We start from the raw sequence: 22,248 nt of genomic DNA on the forward strand, positions 1-22,248 counted from the left end.
AATTGCCCTTACAGCTCTGAAAAAAAAAAGTTGTTTTTTCTAAAGATAAGAGTTTGAGAACCACTGGTTTAGAGTAAAATGTTTTTTTACCAAAAATGCTAAAAACATCATTGACTACTTGACAAGATGAATTCCGTACCGTTCTAAGTTTTGGTTCTGATGAGATATGAGGTCTGTCGGTTCGATCCGGATGTTTCTGTCCAGCTTGTTTTCCTGTAGGAATTTTGGTGTGTTGTAACAATCACCGTATGTGTCTTCCTTTAGAACCACGCCCCCTTCCTGGAGATTGGAGTGGAAGAAGACAGGAGATGATGGAAAAGCCCATTAAAATAACTGTAGTTGTAAACTTTAAGGTAGTAGTACACAGATATTGTTTTATATAAAAAATTATTGGTATCAACTTAAACTCTTGAAAAAGAAGGAACTTTACACATGGCGCTGACTGAACAGTTGTTATAACAAATCTACTCCAAAAGCTTCCACAATAAAAATCCTACATGTCCAAACTGTTTATGTCAAGTTTGAAAAACAAAAATACACTAAATGATTACAAAACACCAGAGGTTGAGAAGGGAGGGTAAGGGTAAGTGGGGGTGGGGAGGGGCAGGGGGAAGGGAATGGAGGAGAGTTACTAGGATGCAAGCATCTCCCCAGCAACTCTTTTAGCGGAGCCATAGCGGAGAAAACGGGGATAGTGGATTTCCGCTATATAAGCAGGAAATGGAGACTTAAGAAAAAGATGGACTCAGTATGTAATGCATCTTTAATGGTCACCATCATATTGCTCAAATGTTTGATTCCAGCACACAGATTGCTCCAAAAGTGGAATGTACTTGGGATAAATGAAAAAACGAAATGAATAATGAAATATTGAGAAGCGCATTGAACATGGTTATTTCACGGACATTCAATCTCCAGTCCAGGAGGACTGATTTTGGGGCTGGTTTTTTTTTTTTTTCTTGTATTTTTCTTTCTTCCTTTGTCTGGCACCTTTTCATACACACTTGTTCTCCTTCTCCCTAATTTCTCAACTTGATATTGGATTCAATAGTCTGATGTCACTTCCGCCCAGCAACCAGCAGCTTGGTTCTAAACAAAGAAAATTGGTACTTTTTATTCTTCATGCCAGCTAGAACTTTTTCAAACGTCATGTGATCAGAATGTATAAAAGTCAAAACATGATCAGATTTATAATGTTCTTCTCCTCTGGATACACTTTTATGCTCGTCTGAGAAGTATTTCATTAGGGCATCTGCCATTGTTCCGATAGTTTAGAACCAGTTACTAAGTTACTATGCGTCATTACGAGGGAAGTGACGTCACGGCTGTTGAAGCCTATTTTCAAGGACAAAGTCAAACCTGTACGTGTGGCCTGGCATTGAGAACGGTGGGTTGTAGCATCTCCCGTTGTATGGCAACCGTCTCTCTGTACGGATCCAACATGTCGTGGGTGGACGGACGATCTCCACTCAGTTCGTTGTTCTTGAAAACAACTGTGTGACTGGGGAAGGTCAAAGGTGAAAAGTGAACAAAAAAATGGAAGAAAATGTGAACTTTTATATAAATAAACATGCTCAAAGGGCTTTGCAAGGGGTCCTCAGGACATTCATATCATAAGGAAAGTGTCATACCGCATAAGCACACAGCCGTGAAAACAATGATGATGATGATGATGATGATGATGATGATGATGATGGTGACATCATAAACACACAAACATCAACACATATAAACAAACACATACACAAACACACACACACACACACAAACACACACACACACAAACACACACACATCAACACATATAAAAACACACACAAACACACACATAACACACACCCAAAAACACACACCCAAACACACCCACAAACACACAAAAACAGGTACGTACCTTCCATTCAAGGCAGCTTCTGTTTCATCCCAAGTGACAGTTGGATAACGACTGGCTTCCAGGTGAGACCGGTTGGTATTGAAGAGTTCCCCCCCACTGAGTCGCTGTGCATTCATCGAGTACGCCAGACGCTGGGGGTCGTAGCTCGTCTTGTACATGCCAGCACGTTCTTCGTTGTATTTCCCCTCATGGCGGTAAAATGTGGACGGCATTTCTTTGTCGTTTAGAAGTTTGTATTTCTCCTGAGAGAAAAAAAGTCATGTAGAGACTGTTTAGATAAATAATGATGAGATATAAAGGAAATAGAAAAATGCCAAATGAAAACAGAATAAAAATATCACAATGAAAATAATGATGGAAAATTGGGTTGAGAAATTTATTCTCTATTTATTTTTTTTTTTATGTGAGACAGATATTTTGAGGCAAGTATCTCTCTCTCTCTCTCTCTCTCTCTCTCTCTCTCTCTCTCTCTCTCTCTCTCTCTCTCTCTCTCTTTCCCCCCCTTCCCATCTCACACACACACACAGACAGATACACATACACCTACACATCCAAATACACACACACACACATACACACACAAAACATTACCTTAATCTGTGAGATATCGTGAGCAGGGTCACTGTCTTCCAGAACTTTCCATCTATTCTGTGCTTCCATCCCTTGAATCTTTCTCCCCATCTCTTCCTTTTGTTCCTGGAGATAAAATAATCCCCCCTTCCGTTCCTCTTCTGTCCTGGAATCATCTGTCATTTCCTGTTCGATATATCAATAAATCGATACATCAATATATCTATACATCAATACATCAATAAATCGATACATCAATATATCTATACATCAATACATCAATAAATCGATACATCAATATATCTATACATCAATACATCAATAAATCGATACATCAATATATCTATACATCAATACATCGATATCTCAATATATCTATACATCAATAAATCGATACATCAATACATCAATATATCTATACATCAATAAATCGATACATCAATATATCTATACATCAATACATCAATATATCAATACATCAATACATCAATACATCAATATATCTATACATCAATAAATCGATACATCAATATATCTATACATCAATACATCAATATATCAATATATCTATACATCTATACATCTATACATCAATATATCTATACATCAATACATCAATATATCTATACATCAATACATCAATAAATCGATATATCAATACATCTATACATCAATACATCTATACATCAATACATCTATACATCAATACATCAATAAATCGATACGTCAATATATCTATACATCAATACATCAATAAATCGATACATCAATATATCGATACATCTATACATCAATATATCTATACATCAATACATCAATATATCTATACATCAATACATCAATAAATCGATATATCAATACATCTATACATCAATACATCTATACATCAATACATCTATACATCAATACATCAATAAATCGATACGTCAATATATCAATACATCAATACATCTATACATCAATACATCAATACATCAATACATCAATACATCAATACATCAATACATCTATACATCAATATATCAATACATCAATAAATCAATGACTTATGCTTCAGATTATTCATTAATTAGATTTATATTTCCAAGAATTAACAATCCAAATTGTTACAGCAAAGAACATTATTAAACGACAAGAAATGAAGTGAGTAGGAAAGTGCCAGAAGACAACAGAGAATAGAAACTTTGTGGCGGTGATGGGGGCTCGAACCCGCAATCTTACTGGCACGACAACTTCACCTGGAGTGATTCTACCATATGAGCTACCTACGACCCCAAAAAAGTCGTTTCAAACTCCAAGTCTATCTTGAGCCACATTTCCCAACTTCTTGAGGTCATTGGTTATTAAACGACATTAACATAAGATACATGTGTACAGGATGACAGTTGGATATAGAATGACTCTCAACAAGGTAGCCAGTGGAACAGGTGGTAGTTGTGAACGATACTACATTAGATGGATGAGACAAGTTACAATAACTTTCATTCACAACACCATGAAAGAAGAAGGCAGTATGTCTTTTGAACCATAAGGCCCATAGCTATAAAAGGACAATAAAAATTACTTACTACCCTTTGTATAGAACACTAGTCTATTGAAAGTATTCTCCACCAGATGTAACAGACCTAGCTACCCAATCACCACTGGTTGGACGAGAGGGTTTAAATTTCATTGTTATTTCACCCAGAATCAACCCAGGTTCCTTTGGCTTTGAAGCCAATGCTCTACCGACTGATTTATTGACAACCCCAAGAATTCAACTAGTCCAATTTTTATGTCATCTGGTATTTCCACCGTTTTGTAGACTCAATTTTCTTTATAATACTTTGCTTATTCCTCCAGTGAATCAAAGGAAATCCATTTCCATTACGTACAGTACAAGTGAACTGTCAAGTGCCCTGAATATGAAATAGGTGACAGGTTGGTCAAGTACACAATAAAAAACAGACCACATGTTTTCTTTTTCTGTTACAAAAACGAACGTCAACAAAAATATTTTAAAAATATTCAGCCTTCCAATTAATTATAACAATCTAAACAAACTAACGGAGCTAAAATCAAATAATCACAAGGACAAATATATATATATATTTATGAGTGTTGGCGGGTACTTGTAGGTACGAAAGTGCTCGATAATGGTGGTTAGAGCTAATATATAAATGTAAATTTTCACTCACATTATTCTTGCCAAGACGATTTCGTTTCTGTGTTCCCGCTTCATCAGTCGGCAGAATCCATTTCTGCCGACTGATGAAGCGGGAACACAGAAACGAAATCGTCTTGGCAAGAATAATGTGAGTGAAAATTTACATTTTATATATATATATATATATAGTAATCACGTATACTTAAAGGATGTTTAAAGAGGACATGTAGAAATTCCAATCCATTTTGCTCCTTATCAACTAAGCTATCTTAACCCCCCCCCCCCCCCTTCTCCATTGACATTACATTCATGTTGGATCAAAATCCCCACTTAGGACACCATGGCCTCACCATTTGGGCTTGTTGAAGCCTTTCCAGATTTGGTTCTGGCCGGAATGACTGGTCCAGCATCTGCCAACGCGTGTCTTTGTTTGGGTCGTTGGGATCCTGGGGCAGGTTGACATACTGTTTGCCGTTCAGGAGTCGGTCTTCCTCTCTCTCTGTCAAGGTCATCTTCCTGTCATGTTGACATGATCCAAATAAATTAGAAATTAAATTCAATAGAAGATGATGCTTGAATGAAAGGTTTTTTTTATGTGAGTGATGTCGCCAAGTGATGTCGCCAAGTGATGTCGCCTAGTGATGTCGATTTAATTAAAATGTTTAAGTATAAAAGTTTGAGCGCTAGAAAAAAAGTCTTTTGCTCTCGCATTATGTTCCACCAGCCCAAAGAGTTATTTCTCCATATAGGGAATGAGATTAGCGCGAGGACGAGAGACGCATGCGCACAACCAACATGACGTTCTCTCTCTAATAACTTTTCTGCCAGTGACGTCACAGACTATGGGTAACGTCCAATCAAGGGACGCTACTCTTCCGCTAATCTCATTCCCTATAGCACCCATGTGTTAATGTGACAGAAATGTTTGTTGACAGGTGATCTCACACCATGTTACACCAGCCCCAAGAGTCATTTCTCCAAATAGCACCCATGTGTTAATGTGACAGAAATGCTTGTTGACAGGTGATCTCACACCATGTTACACCAGCCCCAAGAGTCATTTCTCCATATAGCACCCATGTGTTAATGTGACAGAAATGCTTGTTGACAGGTGATCTCACACCATGTTACACCAGCCCCAAGAGTCATTTCTCCATATAGCACCCATGTGTTAATGTGACAGAAATGTTTGTTGACAGGTGATGTGTACAAACAATCTCAGTCTCAAACTGCTAAAAAAAAAACCCCAACATTTTTCAATGTAGTTTATCTCGGTTTCTATAGTGTGAAACGGGCAACAGCAATTGCTTGCTACCCTTTGAATAGGACGCTACTCTATTGCAACAGACTCAACTACCCAATCACTGCTTGCTTCACAAAAGTCCAACCATCTATATATATCCAAATATCCACACAAACAAATATTCTAATCCATCACCCCCCCCCCCTCCCCCCACCCTTCATTTCTATGCCTACACCAACACAAACACCCCACCCACCTTTTATAGTCAAGATTATTGCTGGTGCCACTCTCTACCATCACAAGTGGCTCGGGTTTCGGGGCAAACAATTTCCTCAGTCGGCCTTCCATGGGCCTGGATGGATCAAACGTGTTGGTGGTTCGAGGGTGCTGGTGAGGAAAGGGATTTTACTTTTTAATAAGACAACAACTAAAAACACGATACAATACACAATAATTGTCTTCATGAGGAATCTAGAAAACTGAAGGTTGATTTGACAATAAGATAACATCTGTCTTATGACAGGATGATGATGATGATTGTTGTGAAGCTAGAAAGTAATTCGAATGATTGCCATGCAAAATATAGGCTTTATTCAACATTTAAATCGACATGATCTGGAAAGAAATTAAAACACAAAGAGTTAGACAATACAGTACAGACACAGATCAATTACAAACATTAAGTGACAAATAGAACTATCTCTAAACAGTAAACAATATCATGACATTCTTCCCCCTTGCATGTGGCAAGAGATTTCAAATTATGCTTCTCTATTTCGTAAACTGTATGGTCTCGTCCGAATGAAGCCACTCGTTCTGGAGTTTGAACGGGATTCGTTTTGAGTAGAAAGCTCATTAGGATTGTTAGGATCAGAGACTGATAGTTCGTCCAAGGCAGATTTTTGCACTACATCAAGCTGTTCTAGAACAGTTTCAGGTAAAATATTGTTTCCCACGTTCTTTTGAACAGGTTGAAAAGGTGGAGTTACGCTCGTGTTGTCAAACGCCATGGGTGATTTTTCATTGGAGGGTTGGGCAGTAGTCATTTCACCAGCAGGGGCTAAGTGACGCAAAGCCACAGTAGTTTCTTTACCATCAGGAAGTCGGACGTAGGCATAGAGCGGATTAGCGTCCAACAGTTCCACTTCGTCCACCAATGGTTCGTATTTAGAGGCTCTTACATGACGCCTCATCAAAACAGTTCCTGGAGTAGTCAGCCAGCTAGGAAGTGTTGTACCAGTGCTTGACTTTCTATTGTAGCGGAAGATTCGTTCATGAGGAGTCTCATTTGTCGCAGTGCATAAGAGTGATCTTATTGAATGGAGAGAGTCAAGAAGCACTGACTCCCATTGACTAACATTCAAACCACGTGATTTCAGGGCTAATGTGATAGTTTTCCAAAGGGTTCCATTCAGACGTTCTACTTGTCTATTTCCCCGGGGATTGTATGGGGTCGTTCGGCTTGAGGCGATACCCTTTTTGCACAAGAAATCTTGAAGCTCACTTGACATGAAGTTAGCACCTCTGTCAGAATGTATTGAAATAGGCATTCCAAACAATGAGAACAATTGACACAAGCACTTGATGATAGTTGATGAGCTCATATCAGAGCATGGGAACGCAAAAGGGAAGCGAGAATATTCATCAATAACTGTTAGGAGATACCGATTTTTGGACGATGACGGCAAGGGACCCTTGAAATCAACACTTAAACGCTCGAATGGTTGAGTTGCTTTGACCACTTTGAGGTTCTGCGGTTTGTAGAATGAAGGTTTTAGCTCACGACAAACCCTACAGTTGTTGCAGATTGTTCGTATTTCATCCACGGAATATGGGAGATTCTTTGACCTGACAAAATGGTTCATCCTTGCAATTCCAGGGTGGCAGAGTGAGTCGTGAAGGCTTTTTAAAGTTTCTAAATCTGAACCAGTAGATGAGCAGAACTCCCTTGAAAATGCGTCAGCCGCTACATTGTCTTTTCCAGGTCGATACACAACGTCATAACTGTAGCTTGACAGTTCAATCTTCCATCTTTGGATTTTATCATTTTTGACTTTTCCTTTTGCAGAATTTCCGTACATAAAGGCAACGCTTTTCTGATCTGTCACAAGTTTGAAATGCTTTCCTAGAAGATAGTGCCTCCACTTTCGAAGGGCTTCCACAATAGCGTAAGCCTCTTTTTCAACAGAAGAATGCTTCTTTTCACTGTGGTTCAGAGTTCTTGAAAAGAAAGCCACAGGACGTCCACCTTGATTTAGTGTTGCTGCGATTGCAATTTCAGAAGCGTCGGTTTCTACAACTAGAGGAGCGTTGTGGTCAATTGTCACGACAGCAGCGTTTTCAATCTCCTTTTTCAAAAGATCCAACGAGTCCTTGGCTTTTCCTGACAATGGAAAGGTGGTATTTTGGACCAGTGGGTGTATTTTATCCGAGAAATGAGGTATCCAGGATGAGTAGTATGCAAACATTCCAATCACTCTCTGTTGAGATTTGATATTGTGAGGATCTGAAAGTTCTCTCAGTGGCCGTAATCGGTCAGGGTCTGGCTGAATGCAACCTTTGGACACCTGAAATCCAAGTAACTTGATTTGTCTAACAGACTGGATAGTCTTACTTTCATTGAATGTTATATTATATTCTTTGGCACACCTGAGAAATTTCACAAGATTTTCATCATGCTCTTGCTGATTTCTGCCACAGATTGTCACATTGTCTAAGTAAGCAAATGTGTCACTCAGTTTCTCATCTCGAATAATGGAATCAATGATGCGCTGAAAGCAAGCCACTCCGTTAGTGACTCCAAAGGGAATTCGCTTGAATTGGTAGAGATTTCCACTGGCCTCAAAAGCCGTATACAGTTTCTCCTCGTCTTTTATTGGGATCTGGTGGTAAGCACTTTGCAAATCGAGGGTGCTATAGACACTGTAGTTTGAAATTGTTTCAATCATTTCATTAATGTTTGGAAGTGGATATGCATCGAATAGGGTGAAGCGATTGATGGTCTGACTATAGTCCACAACCATGCGTTTCTTGTGTCGTTCGTTAGTTGTCACCAATACCTGCGCTCGCCATGGAGAATCAGATGGTTCGATCACATCCTCGTCAAGAAGTTTCTTAACCTCAGAGTCAATGAATTGCTTGTCTGGTAATGAAAATCATCTTGATTTTGTTGCAATAGGTCTGACTTCTGGAAGGAGATTCTTGAAAAGAGAAACAGGTTCGATTTTTGCAGCAGTGAGACTACAAACGGAGAAAGTAGGCTTTGATCCTTTGAAGGATATTTGAACTCCATCATGCTGTTCAAGAAAGTCATGGCCTAAAATCGTCCGAACACAACCCTGACAGGATGGAAAATTTCACACTCTCATAGAAACGTCCCTGGTATTCCAAAGAGACAAAACAATGACCCTTGGTTGTACTGGAAAGATTAGTAGACGCCATGGAGATTTCTTTCTTTGATTTGAAAATCTTCAATTGGAGACTTTGTGCGATCTCTGTTGAAATGAAACTCTCTGAGCTTCCGGTGTCTATCAACGCTTTAACGGGCTTGTTAAACAATTTCACGTCAATAACAGCTCTGTAGAGACTAGCGGGAGCCGTGGCTGAAAAGGCTGAACTGAGTGTATTCGGGTCTGCCGCAGATGCATATTCGTTTTTACTTTTTGACTGGCATACCTTTTGAAAATGCCCTTTTTTTCCACAACTTTTACACAGCGCCTCTCTAGCAGGGCATTTTGATCGAGGATGTCGTTGGTATCCGCAGAAAAAGCATTTAGAGTTCGTGACTGAAGCATTGAATGAGTCAAGTTCCTTTTCAGAGGGCGGAGGAGCAGTGCTGCCACATGGCACAGTAGTTGGTGTGCTGTAGTTCTGAAAGTGTTTTTCAGCCATCTCCAAGGATCGAGCCTGTTCATAAGCGGCCATAAGTTCGATTGTCTTATTCTCGAGGAGTCGCTGCCTGATCTGATTAGAAGAGAGACCACAGATGAAAGCATCTCGGATAAAGTCATCCCTGTTCTTATCAGCAGTAACAGCTTTAAAATCACATTCTTTGGCAAGTCTCTTCAACTTTTGATGGAACTGATCGAAGGATTGATCTGGTTCTTGCTTTGTAGTAGCCAAGAAGTGTCTCGCGAATATTTCGTTTTTTTTGTTCCACGTATATGTTCTTCAGAACGTCAACAGCTGAATCGAATGTAGTACAATCAGCAATATGTTCGTAGACGACAGGATCGACGAAACTGACGAGCAGATTGAGTTTGTTGTCAGTCGCCTGTTCTGGTAACGAAGAGAGAAAGTTGTTAAATGTACAGAGCCAGTGATTCCATTGCTTTGATGCATCAGGCGTATTGGGTTCAGCGCTGAACCGCTCAGGTCGAAGGAATCGTTCCATGTTAAATGTTGAATAAATTGTTGTGAAGCTAGAAAGTAATTCGAATGATTGCCATGCAAAATATAGGCTTTATTCAACATTTAAATCGACATGATCTGGAAAGAAATTAAAACACAAAGAGTTAGACAATACAGTACAGACACAGATCAATTACAAACATTAAGTGACAAATAGAACTATCTCTAAACAGTAAACAATATCATGACAATGATGATGATGATGATGATGATGGTGGTGGTGGATGATGATGGTGGTGGTGGATGAAGATGATGATGCTGCTGATGATGATGATGGAGGATAATGATGCTGCTGCTGATGATGATTATGATGATGATGATGATGATGATGGATGATGATGATGGTGGATGATGATGATGCTGATGATGATGGTTGATGATGATGCTGCTGATGATGAAATATGCATAAATAAATCTATTTTGAGAAAGAGAGAACAAAACTATTTTCATCTCCAGCTGCCTTGAGTGAGAATTGGGATGACATGTTCATAGTTCCATTGTTGATGTTTTGTGGTGTTAAATTCTTTTTTTTAATTTGAGCTTTTATATAGCGCAATATCTACTAAATGTGCTCAAGTGACCAACAGCAACATGTAGAATGAAACATGATGCCTGTTAGGCAATATTACAAATTTTTTCTGACAGAGACAACGCTGTCAATGGCCAGGTACTCATTTTACACCTGAGTACGGTGACAGAATGTGAGTAAAGAGCCTTTTCCAGGGACTCAACTATAAGCAGAGCGAGGCTCGAACCCAGGACCTTCCGATCTGAAAGCAAGTGTCATAACACAAGACTCCATAGCTGCAGGAGCGTTACTTTGTCTGTTTAACATGCAAACCTACCTTGTGTCATGTCATTTCCAAAATGACAAAATTTGATGTTCTCAAAAAATACATTTAAAAAATAGATGAGAATTTTTGTCAAGATTCAAAGTACTCAGTGCACTTTACAATATTTTGACTATGCAGCTTTTTTTGTGTGTGTGTGCCAGCACCCTTAAAGTATCCATCGCTGCTGATAACTAGATACTCATTCAAATCTGAGTTGAGATGGGGTAATTTATGTAAACAGTCATCAATCTGGTCACTGAACACACTTAGCATTGCTTGACATCATAACAAGAACAGACACGCAGTAGCACTCAGTAACCAATTTCACAATGCAAAACAAATTTTAATAAAAATGCCAACAAAAATGTTTTTAAAAATCCTATGGCATTCAAAATGCCAATCTGGCAAAAACAATAAATAAAATTTCCATCTTGGAGATTTTACCAGCGAGTCATCAGGCGTTCCCGTATTCAAAAGGTTAAACTTTTTGCTTTCGAGATTATCCAGGGCCATCGGGTTGGCCGGGCCGAGGCCAGTGTAGTCCAACTTCTGACTAGGGATCCACTGGTCCCTCTCAATGTTTCTCAACACGTTCTGGCTCCGCTCCGATAGTTCCTGGTCAGGCTGGCGGTATTGGAGATTTGGAGCTATCTGCTTGGGTGGGATGGGGAAGAACTGCTGCTTGTTGCCGTGAATCTTGGATTGCTGCCAGATTGAATGAATAAATAAAAATAAATATGCGCATTAATATTGGGGGGGGGGGGGGGAGAGATCTTGATAGCTCAGTTGGTAGAGCACTCGAACCACATGTAAAGGAACCGAGATTAATTCAGAGTGAGGTTGATTTTTTTTTATTCTGAACCCCTCCTCTCCTTGTTCACCCAGCATTGATTGGGGTATCTGGGTCTGTTCGATCTGGTGGAAAGTACTTTGTAATAGACTAGTGTCCTATCAAAAGGGTAGCAAGCAATTGCTATTGTCTGTTTAATTCTAAAGAAAAGGAGATAAGCTCTGGCACCGTGGGTCTAATGGCTCTGAAGGACCAAACTTTCTTTCCACGGATTTACCATGCTCCATGCTCTTCACAATATTTCCTTTATTCCCTTAGCAGGCCACGTGGAACCATAATTCCATTTCATACTGTACCAGTCACCTGTTAGGCATCCTTTTTGTACTAACACTCTTATCATATCTATCACTGTCTGTAGCCAGGTGCTCATTCACACATGAGTCCAGTGGGGTAATATGAGTGAAGTGCCTACCCAGGAACACATCCTGTGACAAGACTAAACACAGACACTGCAGGGCTTGAAATCCAGGAGTAAAAATGGAACTGGCTGGTAAGAAAAGAGGTCTCTGTTGAAAAATGGCATCATGTCTCGTAAATGTTTAATGTTGCTATTGTCTTGGGATCACTTGTAAGGCGAGTTTGGCAAATTTAGTAGATATTGCAATACAGTTAGTGGTGATTGCCTAAATACCTGCCGGCTTGGTGCCCATTTAGCCTAAATGTCCGATAATTTGGTGAAATGGAATTATTGCTCTTTAAAATACAACTCTCAATGCTCAAATCACAGGAGTTATGAATGAGTCGATCCTTGTTTGTTTTTAAGTGTGTTACAGCACTTGCAACACATTTAGGAATAGATACCTAACTTGACACAGTAACAAATATAGTAAAAGGGCAGTGACAAAAAGGATGCTGGGCATACAACTTGTATTATTTGAAATGTTAAAAATGGACTGCTGGTGGAATGAACTAAGCACTGAGGAGGGCAATAATCATTAATTGTGAATCAGTTGATATGCATGATATGAATATTCATATATGTATTCATCTTGCTCTTGATCAACTTTGTCTAAATGCCCATTTTTTTTCTGCTTCCCAAACACTGAGCATTTAGGCGATCACCACTGTATATATAAAAGTTTAAGATTTTTGTTGTCTTTTCCTTTCTTTTCTTCTTGGGGGGGGGGGGGTTGTTGCTTTTTTTCCCCCCAGGAACTTGACAAATTCACTTTCTATTGGTGGATGTCCAAATTTGAACACGAGGATGCCAGATGTCGGGTTACTTACCTGGTCAAAATAGTTTTCTCCTTGCCAGTACAACGCTGATTTCTGTCCTTCACTCGGCAATGCTTGGATCTCATGTCGGTAGGGGAAACCTGTGAGGATTGGGTTGGATTGTCATGTTATACAGGTGGATGGGTGTGTGTGTGTGTGTGTGTGTGTGTGTGTGTGTGTGCGCGCGCGCGTGTGAGTGTGTGTATGTGTTTGTGTTTGAGTATGTGAGTGTAAAAGTGTGTTTGTGTGTGAGTGTTTGCATGTGTATGTGTGAAGGTAAATGTGTTTGAAGTGAATGTGTGTTTGTGTGTGTGTGTGTGTGTGTTTGTGTGAGTGTTTGTATGTGTTCGAGTGTAAATGTTTAGGTGTTAGTGTGTATGTGAGTGTATGTATGTGCAGTGTGTATGTATGTCTGTGCATGCGTGTGTAAATGCGTATGTATGTGTGTGTGGAATAAATGTGATTGTTACATCATAAAAGTAGATAAGATGTGAGTGAATCACTAGGATTCTAGCACGCTTTTTGGCTTCTCCTGAGAGTTGATATAATCAGCAAGTACTGTACCAAATGTTTAATTTTTACTTTAAACTTAAAAGGAATTTATTAATCATATTATGGTCTACTTCTATTTCAATGTGTTGTGACTTATCCACTACAGATATCCACTACACAGCACACATAAACAAACATACACACACTCACTCACTCACACACACTGACACACAGCACACAAAAACAAACAAACACACACACACAGAATCACCTTTGATCTTTTTGATGACGGTGGTGTTATAGGCATTGGCGGGCATCTCACTCGGGATGGGCTTCAAGCTTCTGGCATTGATTCCCCTTTGGGGGTCCTGGGGGGAGTCAAACTTGGGGAGCATGGCAAACTTCTCCATGTGAGACGAGTATGGATGCTCCGCTGGAAATGGTTTGTTGATGAACTTGTCACTGTGGAGTGGAACATCGTCAATTGTAAGGATGTGATGTAATGTAATGAAATGGGTTATTTGTCACTGTGGAGTGGAACATCGTCAATTGTAAGGATGTAATGTAATGTAATGTAATGAAATGGGTTATTTGTCACTGTGGAGTGGAACATCGTCAATTGCAAGGATGTGATGTAATGTAATGTAATGAAATGGGTTATTTGTCACTGTGGAGTGGAACATCGTCAATTGCAAGGATGTGATGTAATGTAATGTAATGGGTTATTTGTCTTGAGCACCAATATCCATTTTCAATGCTCAGTAGTGTTTTGCTTTAGCAATCTAAAAACAAACAGCGAGTGAGAATAATAATACATATTACAGTTAATTTATAGTTAAAAACAAGCGTTTATATAGTGCAATATCCACTAAATGTGCTCAAAGCATTTTATAAAAGATCTCTAGACAACAGCAACACATAGCATGTAGGAAGAGATGTGATGCCTGTTAGGCAATATTACAGTTATTATTTTCTGATAGAGACAATGCTGTTAGCAGCCAGCTACTCATTTTACACCTAAGTGCAGTGAGAGAATGTAAAGAGCCTTTTCCAGGCAGGATTCCTTAAAATGTTACTCGCTTCTTCTATTCAGTATTCCATTGGGTGATCCTGATTATGAAAACTATTCCAACGTGAAAATGGTAAGAATTACAGAATTTTACACCGAAACAAGTCATAGCACAAGACTACAAAGCCGTACAATATCTTAGGTGTAAAATTCTGTAATTCGAACCATTTTCACGTTGGAATTAGTTTTCATAATCAGGATCACCCAACAGAATGCTGAATAGAAGAAGTGAGTAACATATTAAGGAATCCTGCCTGTAAAAGGTAAAACAAAAAGAAAAAAAGAACCAACCATCTGTTACTTGCCTTATTCTAGCCATTCCCTGTGATCTATCCCACCCATAGTCTTCTCTGATTTAACTCACCTGATGTAAATTCCTTGAGGCCTTGGGACACTGAGGGTAAAAATAAATGGATACAAAAATCAGAAACTGCTTTGAAAACTTCCAAATAATTGACTTAACTGTGGAGTTTTCTGCCTTTGACTTGATATTTGGAATGAACTGAAATGCTTAAATCGTAAAATTCCTTGAGACGAAATAATTTTCTCATGACAAAAACGACTCTGTGACTTTGGACAGGGATGCCATGACTACATGTATAAAGTAGCCATTAAAAAAATAGAGAGATAACAACAACAGCAATAATAATAATAATAATAATAATAATAATAATAATAATAATAATAATAATAATAATAATAATAATAATAATAATAATAATAATAGACTCTTATAGAGCGCACGGTATCCTCAACAATGAGGCTCTTGGCGCTTTAAACTACATCAACAAAATACAATATAGAAAGTACATGACATCAAAAAAGAAATGTTTTCAAGGATTTCTTGAAAACAGACAATGATTTGGATTATCAGATGCTCTGTGGAATGGTTCCATACAGACGGACCAAAATGAGAAAAGGACCTTGTTCTCGCTGCGCCGCCTTTGTACGAATGCATGGGATAGCCAAACGGGTGGTGTCATTGGAAGAACACAAAGGTTGGGTTGTCAAATATTTCTTTAGGAGTTCTGTGAGGTAGGGAGGGGAGTGTTTTCCAGACAATGATAAACTAGGACACATGCTTTGAATTTGACCGTTATCTCGACAGGCAGCCAGTGTAATCTTCGAAGGAGAGGTGTGGCAGAGTCAAACCTCCGTCTTCCAAAGACCAATCTGGCAGCATTATTTTGGAATGTCTGCAGCCGCTTGACCTTATTTTCCGAGACACCAAACAACAGAGCATTACAGTAATCCAGCTTTGAAAATAAAAGAGAAACGACAAGTTTCCTGGTAACATCCTCAGAAAAGAACTATTGAATAGATCCAATTTTTTTCAAATGACACATCAATGATTGGAAATTGTCTTAATTTGATGGTCCATCGACAGTTCCGAATCTAAGAATGCCCCAAGATTTTTTTACCTTGACCAACAATATCTATTGACACCTCTCCTACTTTTAATTTCTTCTCGTTCCAAATGTGATGTAAAACTTTAACCCATTCTTCAACATTTACTGAACAACCAACTTACAGTTCATCGTTGTCCCTGACATTACTCAACTTCAAGGCTGTTAATGAATAATTTTGTTGATCTGGTTGGCCTCTGTGGAATTATATAATAAAAAGAAATCTATGTTTTAATTCACGTCAAAGCAACACTTTAAGCAAAATTTGAAAGCTATGCCTAAATAAGCCCATTGAAAAAAAAAAAAAAGAAGAAAATTATGTAATCCTAGAGCTACCAAAAAAATCCGTCTTCTTCAGTCAGAATGTTCACAAATAATCTGAAATTTTCATTGCAACCTTTTTTTCGACTAACTCATCTATTACATTACTAATATTACCAAAAGTACAATTAGATCTACTCTGGTTATCATTTTGTGACTTACGTTGTTTGCCATGTAGGGGCCCGAGGCACCCACAACTCTTTCCCTTCATATGGAACTGTTTTACCAGTTCCCCATGCGGGCGGAACAGTATCTGGAGGAATAGGATGGCGTACAAGTTCAAGAGACGTCATTTTTAGGAGGATGAATTGAACAAACTTGAGAATTGACCAACTGAAAATAACTGTCTTTTTAATTTTCTGTCTCCATTGGTTGGTTTTACGCTCCAATGCATTTGTTGTCTAGGGCAACAAAAAAAGAAGAATAAGAGTTATCTGACTTTGGTTCCACAAAAAGTAGGTGTAGAACAATTTTACCAAAACAAAAGAATTACTGGATTGGATATTTTATGCTTGAAATGACAATATGATTATATTGACACTTGGTACCTTTGATAATTTTGTCGATGTGATATTTACGGGGTTTTCTTTTCTTTTTGTTGTTGTTGCCATATTATTTATATAAATAAGTTGAAATAATTAGTCGAAATTATTTTTCCACTCATTTCAGAGTTATATCCCCTGAGCCCCAGTTAAATACAAGAAATAAAAAACGAGCAAGTGGTGGATTTATGAATGTGAGAAAAAATCATGACCGAATAAAAACTAAACGGTAACAATCTTAATACAAAATGTTTTTTCTTGTTTAGACTGTGTTGACCTTTGTTGGATATATCTTTTATTAGTTTTATGGACTCGGCTGTCCTTGGATATCCTGATGTTGTCAGACCGATCTCAAACTAACTAAACTCACCACCACCAAAACACACACTCACACTACTAGGGAGTTTAATAGAAATTCTAAATGTACCTCACACACTTGAAACCAATGTCATATGAAAGAGCTGGCAACACAGACTACAAAACAGTTTGAATTTTGTTTCTATCTTGATTAGAAATGTAGTTACGGCAGTTCAAAGTCTGAAATTTCAGACCGATATTTACCCCAAAATTACCATTGCAATCAAAGTTGTGACCGAAAACGCGTGATGTTAATAAAAAATGGTTAAAACAGTCAATATGGAGTTCTTATCATATATTGTATACCAAAATGTTCGTCTTATCGAGGACAATGCATTTACATTAATAAAGAGGAAGATAAGTTAGAAAGAATTTGCTCAATCACTTTTGGATTTATCCTCAATATCTCACTGAAACAATTGCAATAATTACCCTCTTTTAATTAATACATAGAGAGAATAAAATAGGGTTTGAGAGCATTTAAATGAAAAGATATAAACATGTTGTGTAATGACATAATGAGTTTATTTTTACCTTTGGCAATTTAATTGCATAAAAATAAAACGAAGTGGGTGGCCACAGCGTAATACGCAACCGTTACTGCCCCCATTCCTCGCAGCGTAGTGAGCGAAATTTTCCACCAGGTTACCGGGCGTGTCAAAGGTCACATCCGGTAAGTCGACCGTGGCGCCAACCGCGAAGTCGTGGTCGTTTTGTTCGATTGTGAATTGTGACTCTTCGAGTTCCGAGCATCAACAAACTTGCAGTTAAATGCAGTTAAGCAATTGCAGACTGAGACCAACACCTTTTTTACTCGCCAGGATTCTGTAAAGGTAAGAATTTGTCTTTTCTTTTATTTGATCAAGGCTAGGACAGTGTGTACTCGACCGATGGCGATATGATGATGATGTGATTGTGGATAGAGATGAATGATGAATGAATGAATGTGTGTGGTCTGCATGCCAATGTGATCGTTATGGATTAATCCTTCGTTGATTTTACTTCTATTCTAATACTGTGTAGATCTAGTGTAACTGTAACAACTAGGCAGTTTTTAGTGAGCAGCAGCAGTGGAAGCCGTACCGGCGGTGACACAATTTTTAGAACTTTGGAGTGAAATGCCTCATGATCATGATAATGACGATGAATATAGATTAGATCTATATACAGTATTGTCAATAATGAGAAACGATATTATCATCATTAGTACTATTACTTTTTTTTTTCAATTTATTTATTTATTTATTATTATTATTAATATTATTATTATTATTATTATTATTATTATTATTATTATTATTATTATTATTATTATTATTAACTTAAGCAATGACATTGGTATGTGCCATTTTCACTGCAGAGAATTTAATTATTTTTTTTTTTTCATCGACAGCTAACATGAAAGAATTCAGTTGACCATACTGGTTTTCTGACAATCAAGAAAGATAGTTGGCTCAAGTGTGTTGTGGCAATCTTATCAATCAGCAAACCATCATCTTTGCCAGCAGAGCAGAGTATCTGCATGCTTTTCTTGAAACTGGTTAGTAATGTTTTCAAATCTTCATGGCGCCTTTACATTTGTATTGGTGATCAATACAGTACACTCGAACACGGAAATTTCGAACAAGTCGGGACCATGACCATGCCTGTTTGTTCGAGATTTCCGTGTTTTCGAATTTTCCAAATTGAGTATTTTACAGAGGATTTGAATTTGAGGGAGGTAAATGTGGGTGGTCTTGATAAAATTCATATTATAATTATAATGATAGCGCTCCGTTATTATGAACTCTGTCGAGAGTCGATAGTGAGACTATTCAATTTCCTTTTCTCAGCCAGTTCGAGACAATCAATTCGTGGGTAAAAAATTCAACATCGCAAAGGAATGTCCACTTTGTTCGAGATTTTCATTTTGCCAATACTAACGAAATAGAGGGATTGAAACTGGGAATTTTACCAACTTTGAGATTTGCATGCTCAATGTAAATTCTCGTTTTTCTAAATGAAAATGACAAAGGATTATTTGAATTGAGTTACTACTGCATTTATTAACTTAATAGAGTTTGTTGTCAAGACTTTTGTCCTGTATGTAATGCGAACAAAATTTCAACTATGTTGGTGAGAACGATGACCATTTAAAGAAAAAATTGGTATGTCTTTGACAAATTCATTTTATGACAATGATTTTAATTATATAGCCATTTCCAAAAATTGCTACGTAATGAAATGTCTCTTTTTTATTTCCATTTTTCAAACCAGAGCAAGATCAACCCTCTTTGTGGAACTACAGAAAAAGCAGTGCAAACATGTGGTGTTGATTTTTCCTGTATTGAGACGAAAGAAATTTTTTTTCTAGGAGTTTGCGAAAGCAAATTGCTCTTTATTTGGTGCTAGATCTATTTTCACCATTTAGCTGTTTTCTTGTTTAAAATAGATTTTATTTTGCAGTTCAAATTGATTAGATACTTCTCTCACAAGCGGCATTTTAAAAAATTGAAAAATAAGGGTAGTGCTTAAAATCATATTTTGCGAAATCATATTTTGAGAATTTTTGATAATTAGTTTTTGTGATTACAATTACGATGATGAATTCGTAAGGTATAAATCATATTTGACCACAAAATTAGAGTAAGGTAATATAAAAAATTTTCAGCATTTAATTTCTTAGGGAATGGGTTAGCGAATCATTTATACATTTTGTAGTCAAATCAGTCTCCACAATTTTCGTGTTTTCTTGTCCTATGATGGTCATTATTTTGAAAATTTTATGGATCAGCTTATGTCAAATTAGTGCTTTCTCAAATTTCCTTTGTATGTCATTTTCTGATTTTCTAACTACCATAAAAATGTCATTTTCCTTTAGATTATTTTCAGATTTGTTCAGAATCTTTTTTATGATGTCTTTTGCATCATGATGGAAGCATTTTGGGGTAAATTAAAATTTAGAGGATTTTTTAATTTTAGAAATTATTTTTTTCCTGTCGACCTGCGCCACAATTACAGTCGAAATTTAAAAGATATTGTAAAGAATTTATTTTGTAGACTAGTGGTAAACTCTTCCATCATGATGTAGTTATTTATGTAATAAACATTGTGTGTAAATTTGAAAGAAATTTATATGCTTGTTTTTGGTGCATCTGATCAATGTTAGAAATTTTAGGGTTTTACAACTAATCTTAGTCTATAGGGTGTCCCTGTAAAATGTAAAAAAAAAATAATTAAAGACTTGGTTTTTTTGGTGTTTATCTTCACATTATTAGTTTCTGAGATTAACTATAAAGCATATTTGACCACCAAATTATTTTTTTTAAAAATGAAAAATTGAGATCATTCAATATTTTTTTCTGAGCGATATGGGTTAGCGAATCAATTATTTTTCTAATTTCTTTTCAGAACTTGATCAATTTACATTTTCTTGTTCCATATTGATTATACTTTGGTATTTTGATGGACGTTATCTACAAAATTAGCTTGTTTATCAAATTAAAGAAAGATTATGTTTTTTCTCAAAATTCCATTTTGCATCATTTCCTGATTTTCTGACATTCATATCTGGATTGTTTTCCAATAGTCTTCCAATTTGGTCAGAATCTTTCGTATGATGGGTTTTGCATCATGATGGATTTGGTTTTGGGCTAGACTAAAATTTAGTGGTTTTATGAACTTTTAAATTGGATTAAATTGCCTGTCATTCTGTGCCAAATTTTCAATCGTAATCGAAGAACAATTCAATAAATAAATTAATTAAAATTTTCAAGTCTTGCTAAACCTTTACATCATGATGAAGCTATTGTCGGAGACAGTGTGTGCAAATTTGGAAGGTATTCGTTGGTTTTCGATGCATCACTGTAGAAAATTGGGGGGGGGGGGGGGTTGGTCTGATTTTAGCCTATATTGTCTGTGTCATTGAAGTCATTTAAACAAATTGGGCTTTTTTAATGCTTTAGTGCAAAATCCCCTAAATGTTCTCGAAGCGCTTTACAAGGGGTCCCTGGTCAACAGCAATATTTAACATATAGGATAGGACATGACGCCTGTTATGCGATATTACAATTTTTCGGACAGAGACAACACCGTTAACGACCAGGTACTCATTTTACACCCGAGTACGGTGAGAGAATGTGAGTAAAGATCTGAAAGCGAGTGTCATACCATAAGACCACACAGCCACACATTTAAGTTTTTAGCTTTTTTTGTGTGTGTGTTTGTGTTAATCATTAAATTAGACCTCCTACCACCTAAAAATAATAGGGGAATACCAATATTGGCACTGCGAGATAAAAAATGGACTTTTGACTACAGGTTCTCCTTTACGGTGAAACATTTCCTAGCTCAGATGTTTTAAGCGGACTAGTGCGTTCCAATGTGGGATAAATTTTTTTTCATAATGCATGTAAATTGTATTCACTGCCATTGGTGACATATAATTTGACTGCTTAGTTCTGATCTCCAGTGCTATTACACACTGCATCCCTACCACCAGTGCGCATCTTTTAAATATCAAACCACCAACAAAGTTAGGAAAGAGAGGAAGACCAAAAGGTGTTGGAATTACTGTTTTAGGTTTACCGAAGAAAAGGAGGATTTAAAAAAATGAATCTAGATTAGAAGATCCCCCAAGAGAGCTAAGCAGTGGGCCAACTGACTAGACAAGATGTCTTCGTTGTATCCGTTGGTTCCACAATGTTTGCATTCATTTGCCTGACAGTAATTCTTATGTTTGTAAATTTTGTGCATGTTCTTAAATAATCACCAGAAATGCATAAAGTTCTCATTTATGTAACACATTTCTTGGAGTATGTTATGCCCTACTTTCTTTACATGACTCTACTCTATCCCTTGTAACTATTTTGCTTTATCGGAAATTTCTTGTTGCAGCGCCGACTGCACACGCTTGTCTTTTTCA

General features: G+C 37.4%; 2 protein-coding genes across 3 annotated transcripts in view; one reads left to right on the top strand and one right to left on the bottom strand.

Moving 5' to 3' along the window:
• The window catches only part of LOC144958217 (uncharacterized), a 26,118-nt gene extending 9,275 nt beyond the window's left edge, over positions 1-16,843 (bottom strand). The window contains exons 1-12 of the mRNA XM_078890028.1: positions 16,609-16,843; positions 16,251-16,322; positions 15,084-15,113; positions 13,922-14,112; positions 13,171-13,259; positions 11,538-11,798; positions 6,107-6,237; positions 4,958-5,123; positions 2,483-2,647; positions 1,892-2,133; positions 1,360-1,501; positions 140-279 (exon numbers count right to left, since the gene is read on the bottom strand). Of these exons, the coding sequence (XP_078746154.1) occupies positions 140-279; positions 1,360-1,501; positions 1,892-2,133; positions 2,483-2,647; positions 4,958-5,123; positions 6,107-6,237; positions 11,538-11,798; positions 13,171-13,259; positions 13,922-14,112; positions 15,084-15,113; positions 16,251-16,322; positions 16,609-16,739 (1,760 nt within the window). The 5' untranslated portion in view covers positions 16,740-16,843. The remainder of the gene's footprint in view (positions 1-139; positions 280-1,359; positions 1,502-1,891; positions 2,134-2,482; positions 2,648-4,957; positions 5,124-6,106; positions 6,238-11,537; positions 11,799-13,170; positions 13,260-13,921; positions 14,113-15,083; positions 15,114-16,250; positions 16,323-16,608) is intronic.
• A 283-nt stretch (positions 16,844-17,126) lies between these two features.
• Positions 17,127-22,248, top strand: part of LOC144958072 (uncharacterized) — a gene marked incomplete at its 3' end in the record, with an annotated part of 53,657 nt that continues 48,535 nt past the window's right edge. For both annotated transcript variants that reach the window (XM_078889676.1, XM_078889678.1), the window contains 1 exon segment: positions 17,127-17,217.

The sequence above is a fragment of the Berghia stephanieae genome, chromosome 12 (genome assembly GCF_034508935.2).
Source record: "Berghia stephanieae isolate SIO BIC M18660-M18661 chromosome 12, UCSD_Bste_1.3, whole genome shotgun sequence".
Lineage (NCBI taxonomy): Eukaryota > Metazoa > Mollusca > Gastropoda > Nudibranchia > Aeolidiidae > Berghia > Berghia stephanieae.